A 17,390-nucleotide genomic window follows, 5' to 3' on the forward strand; every position below is an offset into this window, starting at 1 on the left:
TACTGCTAAACCTCACCTCATCTAGATTTACTACTGCTAAACCCCACCTCGTCTAGATTTACTAATGCTAAACCCCACCTCATCTAGAGATTTACTACTGCTAAATCCCACCTTACCTAGAGATTTACTACTGCTAGTACTACTGCTAAACCCCACCTCACCAAGAGATTTACCCGGGTACTACTGTTAAACCCCACCTCATCTAGATTTACTTCTGTTAAACCCCACCTCATCTACATTTACTACTGCTAAACCCCACCTCGTCTAAAGATTTACTACTGCTAAACCCCACCTCACCTAGAGATTTACTACTGCTAGTACTACTGCTAAACCCCCACATCACCAAGAGATTTACCCGGGTACTATTGTTAAACCCCACCTCATCTAGAGATTTACTACTGCTAAACCCCACCTCATCTATATTTACTGGGTACTACTGCTAAACCCCACCTCACCTAGAGATTTACTACTGCTAAACCCCACCTCATCTAGAGATTTACCCGGGTACTACTGCTAAACCCTACCTCATCTAGAGATTTACTACTGCTAAACCCCACCTCATCTAGATTTACTCGGGTACTACTGCTAAACCCTACCTCATCTAGAGATTTACTTCTGCTAAACCCCACCTCATCTAGATTTACTCGGGTACTACTGCTAAACCCCACCTCATCTAGAGATTTACTTCTGCTAAACCCCACCTCATCTAGAGATTTACTACTGCTAAATCCCACCTCATCTAGATTTACTACTGCTAAACCCCACCTCATCTTGAGATTTACTACTGCTAAACCCCACCTCATCTAGAGATTTACCCGGGTACTACTGCTAAACCCTACCTCATCTAGAGATTTACTACTGCTAAACCCCACCTCATCTAGAGATTTACTTCTGTTAAACCCCACTTCATCTAGATTTACTACTGCTAAACCCCACCTCACCTAGAGATTTACTACTGCTAGTACTACTGCTAAACCCCACATCACCAAGAGATTTACCCGGGTACTATTGTTAAACCCCACCTCATCTAGAGATTTACTACTGCTAAACCCCACCTCATCTAGATTTACTGGGTACTACTGCAAAACCCCACCTCATCTAGATTTACTACAGCTTAACCCCACCTCATCTAGAGATTTACCCAGGTACTACTGCTAAACCCCACCTCATTTAGAGATTTACTACTGCTAAACCCCACCTCATCTAGAGATTTACTGGGTACTACTGCTAAACCCCACCTCACCTAGAGATTTACTACTGCTAAACCCCACCTCATCTAGAGATTTACCCGGGTACAGCTGCTTGTTGACAAGAGGTGTTCATTTGTGTTCATTTGCATAGTTTACACATTTATCATCTGGCTTGAAAGTATACCAAGGACACATTTCGTCACATTTTATTATAAACTTAATCTCACAATGAATGGTAGTGAAACAAGACAAATACATTAAATTGAACAAAACAGAGTGCTAAAAATCATATAGATATCTTCAAAACATAAACAGAACCATTTCCAAAATTAAGAACCTGCAGTTATATTTGGCTCATAACGCTAAGTCATTAATGTTTTCAAATCCAAATAATTAAAAGCAGGGAGAACACACTGAATGCATTACAGAGGCCCTGTTCACACAAACAGGCAGCTTCATTCCTGTCTCACATACGTGTTGAATATTTCATATGTTGTTGATGTCGCTCTGTGAATATAACTGAAATCAAATTTGGAAATGTGAAAAAAAATCAATTAGGCTAATAAGAATAACGCTCAAACAAACTAAAACATAAACAAAACCCAAACGTGACCCAAATACATTCAAAATTGTCAGCGAAATATCGCCACTGTGTCACTAGATGGTTGAAAAGGCTATTTCGTGTCATCTATACGAGCCTGTTACACATTCACTGTAACCCTCCACACACTAAGGTGAGAATTTAAAAGTTGTGTTGACATTCACCCAGAGGTGCATAGCAAGCACCAGTAGTCTTTTGACACCCATATTTACTCTAATAACCATGTTGTTATAACAGGACTCTATAGGACTGTCACTGACACTTGCCTGGAAAAATGAACTGATAAAGTGAGGGAAAATGTTGCTTAAATAGTGAAACTTTTAAAATGTTTTACGTCACATCGAATTAAAGAGAGAAATAACAAACGGCACATTTTACAGTAAAGGCGGCTCATTTTTGTCACAAGACACTGAAAACAACTTAATGTTGAAAATCATTAATCATTAAGTGGCCTCAGACAGACAGACAGACAAACAAACATCTCTTTGCTGAATCATTGTTTAAAGACCCTCTGGACACAGTTTTATGAGTTTAACAAACAGGTTTTAGAGACTTTACCCCATACACGTCAAGGAATATATTTTGATGATATGCATATTTACATCATCAACCATCATTTACCCTGAAAATAATTCAGAAGGTGAAATATGCTGCTACCATATACAAGTGCAGGAGCACTGGGCTGGGGCCCCTGGTCTGGGGCCCTTTCACAGTTTAAATGGTGGGACTGCACTAGGCCAGTGGACATTGGCTTCTTGTCAACTGTCAACTGCTTGTGTAAACTGCATGGTTCTGAACTGCTTGTGTAAACTGCATGGTTCTGAACTGCTTGTGTAAACTGCATGGTTCTGAACCATAATTTGGGTTGAACTAACATTCAGGGGCTTTTTTTGTTGCATTAGCATACAGTGCCCTAGTACAGTACTAAAGCAGAAGGGTTGAGCTATACCAGAGCAAACCCAGAGGTTTCATAGGCCAGGACCCAGTTTTCACTCCCTCTACGCAGTTCTTTCAGTTCCTCCACCCGGTCCTCCACGTCTCCCCCCTCCGTATAACTCTGCTGTGATATGTTCGGCTACGAGGGGCTGTCTGCCAGCCCGGCTGCTCCCTGCATGTTTCTGGCTCTGGCCGGGAGAGCCTGCTGTCTACGGAGCGCGCTCAGTACCTTTTATGATGCTCGTAATGCCAGCGGTTGAAATCGATGTTGAATGCTACGATGCTGCCGGATGCCATGCCGGTTATCAGAGTCCTGCAACACAGAGAGGGGGAGTGTAAGAGGACACACCCTTTTTTCTTTCACCATACCAGCAAGCCACGCCCCCCACTGCAGCCGGGCTCCACCCCCCCGGACCTCTGGTCGTGCGACAGGTCCATGGCCCGGATGCTGGCGTCACAGCCGGGGTAGATGTAGAGGGGCTTGAAGTCGCAGGTCTGCCACACCTCCACCACGCCACTGTCTCCACCCGTCACCAGCATCTGACCATCACTGCTCAGCAGGATCGCCTGAGGAGGGGGGTCCACACACACACACACACACACACACACACACACACACACACACACACACACACACACACACACACACACACACACACACACAGACACATACACACACACACACACACACACACACACACACACACACACACACACATATACATACACACACATGCACATACAGACACACACACACACACACACACACACACACACAGACACATACACACACACACACACGCACGCATGCACACACACACACACATACACACACACATGCACACATACACACACGCACACGCACACATATACACACACGCACACACATACAGACACACACACACATATACATACACACATATGCACACACACATACGCACACACACATACGCACACACACACAAACAGGCTGTTTGATTTTTATTTACTTGCTTTTGCACTTCACAAGTTAACTTTCAGTCACGCTTTAAAATGGTGGATGATTTTTTTAATTGTACCTACGCGTACCTAATCACGCTACATGACTTTAAGCAACCCTGGTGTTATATTAAGACTGCGCATGTCTGCTGCCACGGTAACGCGGCGGAGTGCTTTCTGCACTTACGCGGGTGGAGTCACTCATGTCCATCTGGGCCAGCAGCTTGCCGTTAATGCTGAAGTTGCAGAACTGGCCCCTGTCGTAGCAGATGACACAGTGGCCCTCGCTGGACACCGAGATGAGGCGGGGGAACATGCAGTGGTCCGGGCCCTCCAGCGCACGCAACAGGTCCCCCGTGATGGTGTGGACCAGACACGGACCCTCTGCAGAAGAACACGCCCCAGCGTTTAGTTCAGTTGTGTGTGTGTGTGTGTGTGTGTGTGTGTGTGTGTGTGTGAGTATATGTATATATAATGGATAAATGAAAGGATTTAGCAGGACGTGTATTTCCACCACTCACTGACCCTTCGCTCCGCTGATGACCAGACCGAGCTCAGCACACACGGACACACACACCACCTCGTAGTCGTGGCCGGTCAGAACCGCACGTGCTGCTGGGTAATCACCTGCACAAGGAACCGGGACGACTTCACGTTCGCACTCATAACACTGCGAATGCACACGGCCACTGAAGCGCTCTCTCACATGGAAAATACCATGGAACGGTGTGTGTGCGTGTGAGTCAAACATTTTAAACACGGTTGGTTACAGCAGCTGACATGTGCTGGTAAACATTACCTCACTTTGGACCAATGAGAAACTACACCGAAACAAATAATCACTGCCAGTTACTTTGTGGTCAAATCTGTTGCACCCCCAGAATGCAAAGCAGGACATGCTAATGAAGGCCTGTAAAAAAAAAAAAAGCATCTGGTGGCAAGGGTCACTCCATCCTCGCTGGCGGATGATTGGCACCTGCACCGTGCCTGCAGCTCCGCCTCCCGATTTCACACGCACGGCCACGTAACGTGATTGATGAGGGCCGAGAGAGAGGTGACGTGGGGGGCACACGTGCAGCAGACGCCGTCCCCGTCTGAGACAAGCAGAGCTCCAGTCGCGGCTGCGGCTTTGCGCGGTGACGACGGACACACAGACCCACTCGCCATCGTTCTCTAGATCTAAAAATACATTTTGGCCCTTTTCAAATTGTTTTGAAATGGAATAAACCACAGCATAACGATGCTTACTCTTCCGAAGGTTTTGTTGCTATGGTAAAGTCAACGCCCTGCTTAGAAACTTCTCTGGATTTATTTCCGGTCTTAGGTAAAAGCCAAACGAACAGGAGTGTGGTGTAATCGGTTTAATTAGAGCAGTGAAGAGGAATGAATCTGTAGCCAGAAGCACTAATGACTCCCTTAACCAGCGTGGTGACTGAGAGAGTGTTTCAGTGCTTTATTGGCTGCTGAATCAAGAGTGTTCACACCGGCTCTTTAGAAGGTGTATCGGAGTTCATCTGCTACGGCATGAGCCTAATCTTTCATTAAACTTTTGAGGATATAAACCGTCATATGGTGCGCACACTGCATCGAGCGGGGCCCTCCGATTCTCGGAATAATGACGCCGTTACGGTTAAAGTGTTCGCGGGTGAGCTGCTGTGCACTGCATCAGAAACTGGTTAAAAAATGAGCCCTCGTTTAATGAAGCCCGGGGTCGTTAGTGTAATGCGCCAGCCTTTTAATGGACACCGGGATCGATGTGCTTGTCTAGCTGGGCGTGGAGCTGCAGGGCTCGAGGTCGATGTGTATGCAGATGCGCAGGTGTGAACGCTCCCCCAGGGCAGCGTGCAGAAACGCTCAGGGCCCTCGGGAACGATCACGGGTCTGACACACCCCCCCCCAACACTTCCGTCGTCTTGTGACAGAGCCCCCACGCTTCCTCTTTGGTGGGGGGGGGTGACCCGCCACCCAGCTGCGGTGCGATTTTTAATCACCGCACATTTAACGCACGTCAAAGACCCATCCCAGGACTACATAATCAATCAGAACCAGGTGGCTGATGAATATTTATGAGGGCTCACCGTGACGACCACTGCTGAGCTTAGGAAAGGGCCGATGAACCACTGGAACTACACCCACACCCCAACAGAACTACACATCCCAGGATCGCCGCTTATTTTCTGACACAAAACAAATGAGGGCGCAGTGACTTGACGATGATTGGTTGTTTGAGGGTGTTGAGGAATGAACTTTAGAGAGCGTGCTGTTCACAATGACCTGGAGAAGCGGACAGTGAGATGAGGAGGTTATAGATGGATCTGCAGGTCTGCTGAAGGTTTCTTTCTCACAAGGCTCTTCTGCTCCACACAAGCATGACAGAATAAGGTCATTAAGAGTAATTAGCATATAAACAGACTCCGGGGTGCAGCTGCTAAGGAAGAACTCGTATTTGAACCGACAAGGTCCGACTGTAACACACAACCCGAACCTTGGGCCTGTAAGTTGTGAGAAGAAAATTATTTTCAGTAAAAAAAAAAGCATAATTCCATTTAAAAATACTTACAGACATCGTTTCAAACTGCGATCAAAATCAAACCTACATATTAACAACATCAGGATAGCCTTTAACTGAGGTATGAAATGTGTTCTGACAATCACCACTAGAGGGCACTGTTACTCTCCTAATCAGCTCACAAAGACCAACAGATAATATTTGCAGTGGAACTGCAGTCGTAGCAAACATTTTCACATCCAATGTTAACAAAATCGAAATAATAACTTAACCTCACTCTAAAAAACAAGAAAAAAAGACACAAATGAAGATATAATCAAACATAATGTGCAGGCTTCACCAAAAAGGCACATCGACAAATTTAGAGAATGCGAAAGAGGAAAAGTCACAGGGAGAGACACACTAGCACGCCAGGCCGGCAGCCAAACACCAGGCCAACCAGGCCAAAACTTCAGCCGTGTATAACAATCTCCTGCTTCCTGGTTAAGAATAATGAATCCACTTGTGGAGGTGTAAATATCCCAGGAGCTGAGCGATCTCTCCTCTGGAAGCAGGAGGGAAGACCTGCCACCATCTAATTGGAAGCAGCCAAGCTGAAATACTTAATTAACTGTCTGAGGTTCACTGTAGTTAATTAGAGAAAACTCCCACCTAAACCAGCACTCCTGACACCTGCGAACATCAGATCGGTGGAAACGCGTGCACGCACACACTCACGCACGCATGTACACATGCGTTTGGGCACACACACACACACTCTCGCACACTCTCACACATGCACCCACCACAGTGCTAGTTACCGAAGATATGAATTTGCACGTATATATAATCTCAAATGGAAAATCACACATTAAATCGCACTATTCCTGGAGGAGCATCGGGGTGGGTTGCTGAACAGTGAAATGGGAACAACTCTGTGACTCTGTTGCCCAGATATTTAGGATATTCTGCACGTGGTGAAGCAGACCCAAGCAGGCTGTGTCCGTTACTCAATACTAACACACTCATTCTTCTTAGCAGGACTGTACTTCTAGCTACTGTTGGCTGACTGCAGTTCTGATGTCTTTATGATATACTCAACATTCCCCAACTGACTACATTCTGATATATTGTCTGTTGTCGGCCTGAATGTGCTTCTGCTGTTCGTGGTGTTGTTGGTGTGACTGTAGCTAAGGTGTACTCACTGTTGTTGGTGTGACTGTAGCTGAGGTGTAACTCACTGTTGTTGGCGTGACTGTAGCTGAGGTGTAACTCACTGTTGTTGGCGTGACTGTAGCTGAGGTGTAACTCACTGTTATTGGCGTGACTGTAGCTGAGGTGTAACTCACTGTTGTTGGCGTGACTGTAGTTGAGGTGTAACTCACTGTTGTTGGCGTGACTGTAGCTGAGGTGTAACTCACTGTTGTTGGTGTGACTGTAGCTGAGGTGTAACTCACTGTTGTTGGCGTGACTGTAGCTGAGGTGTAACTCACTGTTGTTGGCGTGACTGTAGCTGAGGTGTAACTCACTGTTGTTGGTGTGACTGTAGCTGAGGTGTAACTCACTGTTGTTGGTGTTACTGTAGCTGAGGTGTAACTCACTGTTGTTGGCGTGACTGTAGCTGAGGTGTAACTCACTGTTGTTGGTGTGACTGTAGCTGAGGTGTAACTCACTGTTGTTGGTGTTACTGTAGCTGAGGTGTAACTCACTGTTGTTGGTGTGACTGTAGCTGAGGTGTAACTCACTGTTGTTGGGGTTGTCTCCTATGATGTGGTGTCTCCCGCTCCAGTACCACAGTAAGAGAGTGGCGTCTCTGGAACCTGAGACGATGTAGCAGTCGCCCCCGATATATGACTCGGAGCGCGCCAGACACGTGACCACATCCCAGTGGCCAAACACGATCTGCGTGAGTTTGCCTTCACACAGACAGACAGTTGGAGACACGATGATGGAGACAGGTGGAGACACGATGACAGACAGGTGGAGACATGGGGAGAAACAGACATGCGGAGACACGGTGACAGACAGACAGGTGGAGACACGGTGACAGACAAGACACGCATCAAAGCTTGCTAGTATCAGGTCCCTAAAAGAAGTATGGAATGCAATCTTAAAGCACTAAACCCATAATAAACATGTAAACCTGTGGGGTTTATTTCTACTACATATGTAGTACACACCAGGGTGTTGGCGTGAGTACCTGTTTCAGAGGAATACACACGGAAACTCTTATCCCAGAAGCCACACGCCAGAATGTAGCGGTTGTCCGCTGTGACCACGAAGCACTGCGAGTTTATCTGGATGCTCTGGTTGACCAGGTCTGTGATCTGCCTCTTGGACGTCCCCGCGTTGTTGGCTGGGACAGACGGCACACGTGAAGGTCAGTGTCCTGCTCTGCTGCCCACACACCTGCTCTGAGTGCTGGACTGTGCTCATGCTCACCGATCAGAGAGTCCATCTCAATGGGCAGATGATGGGCCTGTTCCAACGAGTACCCTGGAGCTCCACGCAGACCTGGCCCGCCCACACACACACACACACACACACACACACACACACACACACACACACACACACACACACACACACACACACACACAGACACACACGGTACTGTAATTACATAAGCAACATTTTATTAATAAATTTAGATGATTTCATGATTTATTTTGTTTACAAGCAAATTCAAGAGCAAGTTTGGAGATGAAGAGCCAACATCTTCATCAAGGAGGAGGAGAACAGGTGGGTATCGGAGGAATGAAGGGAGCGTGATGGAGGAGAAGACACAGAAGGCTCCATTATGAAAGACCTGATGGGCAGCTACCCTGCCACACGCTCCGACCCCGGACCCCTGACCCCAGCCTTGTCTGACTGGGCCTAGCTGATTTGGTGGGGAGGTCTAGATGATGAGGCGGAGGCGGACCTGTGGCAGAGCCCCGCCCCTACGCCACACGGGGGAGGGGCTCCAGGCTGTGCAGCTGCGGCCATTAGCGGGTCGAAGGAGCTCGGCCGGCACCTTTGGCGCTGACATCACAGCGTCGCCGTGACAGCTGGGGAAGTGTGGGGAGAAAGGGGAGGCCGCCACTGGCTAATTTGGCCCGTAACCACGGCTCCCGACCTGTGACCCGCAGGCGACGCTGGTTCCTGGGGAGGGGCCTATGTCTGTAATGGCAGTCACATATGGCCAGGTGGGACGGCGTGGGGCAGATTCGACAAGGTGTGTGTGTGTGTGTGTGTGTGTGTGTGTGAGAGAGAGAGGGTGTGTGTGTATGTGTGTGTGAGGGTGTGTGTGTGTGTGTGTGAGTGTGTGTGTGTGGGTGTGTGTGTGTGTGTGTGTGTGTGTGTGTGTGTGTGTGTATGCGTGTGTACATATTTGATTGGGTGTGTGCACGTGAGTCTGTGAGTGTGATGGTGTGCCCAGTATTGATAATGGCGTTCCCGGTAATGGTGATAACGTGCCCGGTAATGGTGATAGCGTGCCCGGTAATGGTGATAGCGTGCGTGGTAATGGTGATGGCGTGCCCAGTAATGGTTATGGCGTGTCCGGTAATGGTGATGGCGTGCGCGGTAATGGTGATAGCGTGCCCGGTAATGGTGATAGCGTGCACAGTAATGGTGATAGCGTGCACAGTAATGGTGATAGCGTGTCCGGTAATGGTGATAGCGTGCGCAGTAATGGTGATAGCGTGCGCAGTAATGGTGATAGCGTGTCCGGTAATGGTGATAGCGTGCGCAGTAATGGTGATAGCGTGCGCAGTAATGGTGATAGCGTGTCCGGTAATGGTGATAGCGTGTCCGGTAATGGTGATAGCGTGTCCGGTAATGGTGATAGCGTGCCCGGTAATGGTGATAGCGTGTCCGGTAATGGTGATAGCGTGCGCGGTAATGGTGATAGCGTGCGCGGTAATGGTGATAGCATGCTCGGTAATGGTGATAGCGTGTGCGGTAATGGTGATAACGTGCCCGGTAATGGTGATAACGTGCCCGGTAATGGTGATAGCGTGCCCGGTAATGGTGATAGCGTGTCCGGTAATGGTGATAGCGTGCGCGGTAATGGTGATAGCGTGCCCGGTAATGGTGATAGCGTGCCCGGTAATGGTGATAGCGTGCCCGGTAATGGTGATAGCGTGTCCGGTAATGGTGATAGCGTGCGCAGTAATGGTGATAGCGTGTCCGGTAATGGTGATAGCGTGTCCGGTAATGGTGATAGCGTGCGCGGTAATGGTGAAAGCGTGCGCAGTAATGGTGATAGCGTGTCCGGTAATGGTGATAGCGTGTCCGGTAATGGTGATAGCGTGCGCGGTAATGGTGATAGCGTGTCCGGTAATGGTGATAGCGTGCCCGGTAATGGTGATAGCGTGTCCGGTAATGGTGATAGCGTGTCCGGTAATGGTAATAGCGTGCGCGGTAATGGTGATAGCGTGCGCGGTAATGGTGATAGTGTGCGCGGTAATGGTGATAACGTGCCCGGTAATGGTGATAACGTGCCCGGTAATGGTGATAGCGTGCCCGGTAATGGTGATAGCGTGCCCGGTAATGGTGATAGCGTGCCCGGTAATGGTGATAGCGTGTCCGGTAATGGTGATAGCGTGCGCGGTAATGGTGATAGCGTGCGCGGTAATGGTGATAGCGTGCCCGGTAATGGTGATAGCGTGTCCGGTAATGGTGATAGCGTGCCCGGTAATGGTGATAGCGTGTCCGGTAATGGTGATAGCGTGTCCGGTAATGGTGATAGCGTGTCCGGTAATGGTGATAACGTGCCCGGTAATGGTGATAACGTGCCCGGTAATGGTGATAGCGTGTCCGGTAACACGCCCATATCCTGCACCCACCCACAGTGTTGTGCCAGCGGTTCACAGCAAACAGTCGGCTGCAGGTGACGGTGACGACGGCGGGCGTGGCCAGGTGGGGCAGCGTGTTGGCGGCCACGTGGGTGACGGGCGAGTTGGAGGGGAACTTGAGCACCATGATGACGTCCTGCTGCATCTGCTCCTTAAACATCAGCGGACTCTGTGGCAGGAAACACTGGGACACACACACACACGCACGCACACACACACACACACACACACACACACACACACACACACACACACACACACACACACACCTCATTACACCGCCTCACACCTGTTAACGTATTCACCACCGAGATCAGAGTCAAGGAAACACGAAAGCAGACCACTGTTACAGTAGACAATTGTACATCAAGTGTGTGTGTGTGTGTGTGTGTGTGTGTGTGTGTGTGTGTGTGTGTGTGTGTGTGTGTGTGTGTGTGTGTGTGTGTGATCAGTGTGGAAACAATGTCCCAGCAGAGTAAACCAAGCGAATTATAGTTTTTTTCCCAGTGTGCACTAGGAATAAGGCCAGAGTTCAAGCAGGGTTGATTCTGTGAGCTCAGAGCTCTGTGACATATTTGTACAGAAGTGTAATGGCTGTGTCCGACTATGAGCCTACAGATTACAGCGCTGCAGTGAGAATGTACACGTGCATACAAACACGTGCAGGAATGCGTTACTGAACAAGCCACCCACGCAACTCCAACGGTTACGAACGTATTCACGCAACTCCAACGGTTACGAACGTATTCATGCATACAAATGTTAGCAAAGCTGCTAAGAAAACTAGATGATTAGCAGCACAGTCCGCAGGTGAAGCAAAGTCAAAACGGGCGAAACGAGTTCCCAGCACCACCCAGACGTGTTCTCACGAGGGTGGTGAAGCACCCACCTGCAGGGGAGAGTCAGGACGTCTCACTGGGGGGTAGCGAGACGTGTGATGGGGGGGGTCATTAATAAGCTCAAGACTCAGGGCAGAGTTCAAAACAGAAAGCATTTTCACTACTATTTCAAGATGTTAAACCAAGATCACCAGCCAATCAGAATCAGGCGTTCATACCTTCAATTTTGATGTATGGGAGGGAGCATTTAAGACTCCAGCACATCGTGGGTCTTTTGCACTTCAGATACTGCACATATAGCATGTGAAACCGAATGCTTGTGACGGTAGCAAGCACAAAACAAGCGTTCCTCCAGTAACGAGGGACCGGGGCGGTCCGCACCGCAGCCAGAGACATCAAATGTCCAGTAGGGAGCGCTGTTCTCACAGCCTGTCATTCTGAGGGAGTCGTTCAAAAGTATGTCAGGAGTGTGTGTGTGTGTGTGTGTGTGTGTGTGTGTGTGTGTGTGTGTGTGTGTGTACTGTGCGCAGGGGACGCACTGTAGCCCAGGACTACGGGAGCTGGGCACAGGAGATGCCACATCTGTGCGGGAGGCGTGGAGAGTCCAGCTGGGCGTGAGGACACGGCGGTGCCAGCGTGATGGCACATTACTCATGAAGAAGGAGCGGCCGTTAGAGGCGTGGGCACGTGGAGGGCACACGCGGTCGCGCACACGCGGACGCGCACACGCGGTCGTGCTGCCCTCCGCGGGAGCTGGGGGAAGGTCAGACATGGCTGCCCTCGCCTGGAGTACTCGGCCTAGCACACACACACACACACACACACACACACTCGCACACACACACACACACGCACACACGCTCACCAGGTGCATGGCGGAGCTGCGAGGAGGATGGGGTTCGATGAGCAACTGAGATGGCGTCTGTCCTACACTCTGGATGTGTGCCTCCATGGCCTGCAGGGAGAGAGAGAGAGAGAGAGAGAGAGAGGAAAACCAAAGCAGAGAGAGAGAGAGAGAGAGAGAGAAGAAAGAGGAGGAAAACAGGGAGGGACAGAGAAAGAGAGAGAGAGAAAGATGGGGAGAGATGTAGGAGAAGAGATGAGAGGGAGCAAGCAAGAGAGAGCAAGGCAGGGCCAGAGACAGAAACAGAATAGAAGACAGACAGCAGGAGAGAGAGACAGCAGGAGAGAGAGGGAGAGAGAGACAACTGTCACTATCGATAGGCATCAAAGTGATGGGTCAATGCGTTACTTGACAATGCAAGCAAATCTCTACCTCCGTCCTGCCTCTGAGAAGGAAGGATGAAAGTGTGTGTGAATGCGTGAGTGTGTGCGCGTGTATGTGGGTGCATGCGTGTGTGTGTGTGTGTGTGTGTCCTTTGCAGTTCTTCCATTCATCCCCCTCTAGCCCCCTGCAAAGCCTGCAGATTCATGTGTGCGTGCGTATGGGGACACAAGCCTCTCCCTATTAACATGCTTGATTTCCCCGTGTGCCCATATCGAGACACACCCCCCCCCCCCCCCCCCCCCCCCCAGCCGCGTGACGCTAACCTGGGTAGACACCGCTAGCACTGCAGCACAGACCGCTCTGTGATGTTATTGTGTCAGAGACAAAGAGGAAAAGAACAAAAATACACACACACACACACACACACACACACACACACACCCACACACACACACACACACACACACACACACACACGCACGTTCCTGAACGCATATGCTAACACCTAACACCTCCGTAAGGTTTGCAATAAAGGAGAAAGTATGAAAAGATTCGAAAATAATTACAGACACAAGAAAGCTTGAAAAGTCTTGCGTTTAAACAGCAAAACGTGTAATATGACGTGGCAGTTAAAGTGTTGAAACGATAATCCACATCATTAATATTGCGAACAACGCAATAAACTGTCTCTCCTAAAAAACTGAATGTCCCAAAGCCCTTTGATGTGTACAAATGCCACGTCTCGGCCGGCACCCAGCTGGGTGACAAGAGTCACTCTGACAACCACAGCCACTGCAGGACGGCGGCCGCGGCCTTCACATGACCAGGCCTTCGCGTGCGGCCGCGGACGACGTCGGGGGGCCGGATACGCTCGCCGAGGGCTGATGGATGGGATCTGAGCTACACCCCCCCACAGAGGGGGGGCATGTCGGTGTCTGTCAGCGCTACCAAACGCAGGTGGCACCGCCCGTCGCCCCGACCGGGACCCGCCATCAATAACCGACTCACGGCGTCGCGCGGCTGTCAAGAGCGCACGCGATGGAAATCCGTCAAAGGACTGGCAGGTGAGGAGCAAACCGCACGTTTTTGGGGGCCCTATAATCGATCCTTCATCTTGTACATGTGTTTTACCTGTTGAAAGTCTCACGTGCTGAAATTCGCATCACGCTGCCGTTAAGCACTGTAACGTGATGGTGAAATATGCTGCTCACATAAACTCATGTACAACATCTCAAAGTAGTAAAAACCGGCTAGACAGCTACCTCTCTCTCTCTCTCTCTCTCTCTCTCTCTCTCTGTCTGTAAATAAGTCCTTAGTTACTATGCTAAATTAGTACTATAATAGCACATTAATTTTCTGTGTAGGGTCTTTGTGGTTAGTACATTAGTACATTAGAAGCATACGAATGGAGTTTAGGCACTGAGCCTAAACATTGTTCAGAAACGTGTGGTGATCACGTGATAATCTCCACTAGTCTTATTTATGCTCCCTCAGATTTACAGCAGTAGCTGTTGCTTCACACTCTATGCAAGAAGCGCCCAAACAATAAACAAAATAAACCAGACTCTTTTTCCCAGTAGAAGGAGCAAGGTGCAATAAAGAACTCTTGAAACCGGTCATGTGATTCAAAAACGGTCATGTGATTGGTCACCACACCTAGCAGACCCTCCCCCCCAGCTCACATTTGGCAACCATTAAGCATCAGTCAGTGCTGCTTTACTGTGTCTTCCATCAAGCAACAATCGACTCACATTATAGCTATTTTAGGTTACGCTCAGGAACAGGGGGTCGTGATGTCTGCTCAAATAAAGTAATCTGATCCAAAGATCTGAGAAACAGACTGCCATGTGGAACACATCACCGCATTCCTGCAGGCCGGCACGGGCGCGAGGACGCAGAGGTAATCGTTACACTACCTTGCCATCGTGAACACAACCAGACATTCAAAAAAAGAAGAAGCGTATCCGCGCGTGAATGATTGCGGCAGAGATTAATGTCGGAGGAAATTGTGCCAAATATGCCCATTAAATACCCTGAAAAGTAGAAGTACAACCTTGTGGTGCGATGTGAACAGGAAAGCGCTTACGTCGCCGTCGCAGCCAATCAGAGTCCAGAGTGCCACCCTCAGAAACCCAAAGCCCAAGCAGAGTTGGTGGCTATCTGGACCGCATCCTTCAGCCCGTCACATCACGTCACACATGCCAATACTCTCATCATCGCACCTCTGGAGACCTAAAGCCAGCCAGTATCACCAGCAGGAATCTGGGACATACGGGGACACTTAATTACTTTAATCCATGCTGAGCTGGCTCTTGTTGGGACGATAAGAGAGACATCTCGACCTGTCCACAAGCCTCGGCATGGACCGGGGACGCTGGATATCCCCCCCCTAACTGGCGAGTCATCGTTCACTCCCGGTAATCTCAGGTCTTGCTCAGACAGCAGGTCTCGAGGGGTGAATACATGTGCATTTCTTGACCTATTTCTTTCACAGACAACAATAGCAGAGGATTGTTGTCAGAGAAAAAAAAATCCTCAGCCAACATAACACCTTCCTATGCTAGTGTTATGACTTTACCTTCCAGAATGTTCTTGGATTTTGAGGGATTCCTTCTCAGGTATTCTTAGTTTAATAATTTAATAAATCATTAGTCAATGTAACCGTTAGTCAAATGATGGTCAATGTAACCGAATTTGCACAATTGTTTTTTCCTCTCACGGATCCGAAAGTCATAAATCCGGTCCCATCAAAAGAATCTCTTGTAACCGGCATTTTTTATGACCAGGACAGCTCAGGCAGTGTGTACCACTAGCACTGTAAATCAGGAAGCACTTTGACTAACCAGAAAACCAATAACGCGAACCATGAGAAAAGACTGATTAACAGAAACTTAGCCACAACATATGCGTTTCCTTACAACTGCCTGGTAAGAATCCTTCTGTCTTTGCAATCAGGATACTTTGTTATTGTTGGCATGAATTACCCTGATTTATTCATGACCGGACAATACCTTTGTATACGGTTTAGGGGCCGTGGGTGTAATTGTGTTCGAAGCTGGACTCCGTGTGTGTGTTTTTGTCTCTGTTTGCCTTCCGTACGACCCGCTTCTGTGAACAACCTTATTTTAGCTCACTGCACTCTAGGAAGCCGTGGAATGCTTGAGGGAATACGCGAGTGACAAGGTGGAAACGTTGAGTAAGGTGTCAGGCATTCCTCTAATAAAGGCCAAGAACACATCATGTCAATCCGAAGCCCTATGAGGAGAAACACAACTGCAAAGAAAACAACAAAGATGTACAGTCATTCTGCACGTGACAAAAATGCTAATTCATGCGTTAGCTCAACTCAGCACCTGCACACGTGACACGCCGTGATCCGTGTAGCAAGCGGGCCCCGACGACTTTACAACAAGGCCTACCCTTTATCGCGGGCGCACGTGACGCGCCACGTGTGATCCTGACAAGCGTGTGCACTTTCCTCTTTCGTGTGCGGCAGCTCACGTACGCCGTCGGACGCTCGAACATGACGAACGCGTGGCAGCGTGTGGCCGGGACACCTGAGTGTCACTCTAATGCCAGTATGACCTCCCTTCCCAGGCCTGCGGAGTGACAGGTTTTCCATTGACGGTGTGGTTTTATGCAGACACGGAAGGCCCTCCAGGACCACACCGACGTTAGCGTCGGGCACCCAGTCGATACCGCGACATTCTCCGGCCGCCACTGAAGCAGTTCCTGTCAAGAGCGAAGGGATCAATAACCTGGCGGTCTCAGCGCACGCCGGCGCTCCCAGAAGGCTCTGGGTGTTAATTAGACCTCGAAATAGGTCTGAACTTCACAGGGAAATGAGACGATCGGTCTTTCAGGAATGTTCCCAGATTTGGAATGAGTAACAATTTAATTATTAGTCTAAAGAATGATGGCCAACATAGATAAAATAACATAAGTGTTTCTGATTGCGTGGTGCATGAATTATTGCACCCAAGATGGTGCAGGGCCCAAAAAAGTGGGCTGTTTGAAACAAAGATAATTGCTATTGTCTGTAAAGTAGCACAGGATGAGGAAAAGCAAAGCTTTCTCCATACTGTTTGATAATTAGCCCCCCTGGTTGGTGAGTGATTTGCATAGTGGTCACTTGACAAATAAAAGCAGTACTGGAAGTGACAGTATATAAATGACTTGTTTTGCAGACAGCAGATGGTGGGTATCACAGGGAGTGAGCAAGGGAGTTAGGGAGAGAGAGAGAGAGAGAGAGAGAGAGAGAGAGAGCAGAGAGAGGGAGAGAGAGAGCA

The 17,390-nt window shown here is 48.9% G+C and overlaps 1 protein-coding gene across 5 annotated transcripts in view; it reads right to left on the bottom strand.

Moving 5' to 3' along the window:
- Positions 1–1,381: 1,381 nt before the first annotated feature.
- LOC143478097 (neurobeachin-like) overlaps positions 1,382–17,390 on the bottom strand; it is a 203,905-nt gene continuing 187,896 nt past the window's right edge. For 2 of the 5 annotated variants that reach the window (XM_076977034.1, XM_076977036.1), the window contains 9 exons: positions 12,739–12,828; positions 11,026–11,218; positions 8,636–8,707; positions 8,394–8,549; positions 7,939–8,109; positions 4,231–4,332; positions 3,893–4,089; positions 3,143–3,294; positions 1,382–3,040 (listed from right to left, as the gene is read on the bottom strand). In XM_076977034.1, the coding sequence (XP_076833149.1) occupies positions 2,950–3,040; positions 3,143–3,294; positions 3,893–4,089; positions 4,231–4,332; positions 7,939–8,109; positions 8,394–8,549; positions 8,636–8,707; positions 11,026–11,218; positions 12,739–12,828 (1,224 nt within the window). In that variant the 3' untranslated portion in view covers positions 1,382–2,949. Of the gene's footprint in view, positions 3,041–3,142; positions 3,295–3,892; positions 4,090–4,230; positions 4,333–6,246; positions 8,110–8,393; positions 8,550–8,635; positions 8,708–11,025; positions 11,219–12,738; positions 12,829–17,390 lie in introns of those variants that run through there. The other 3 variants (XM_076977032.1, XM_076977035.1, XM_076977033.1) reach the window with 2 other exon arrangements.

Source organism: Brachyhypopomus gauderio, chromosome 16 (genome assembly GCF_052324685.1).
Source record: "Brachyhypopomus gauderio isolate BG-103 chromosome 16, BGAUD_0.2, whole genome shotgun sequence".
NCBI classification, from domain to species: domain Eukaryota; kingdom Metazoa; phylum Chordata; class Actinopteri; order Gymnotiformes; family Hypopomidae; genus Brachyhypopomus; species Brachyhypopomus gauderio.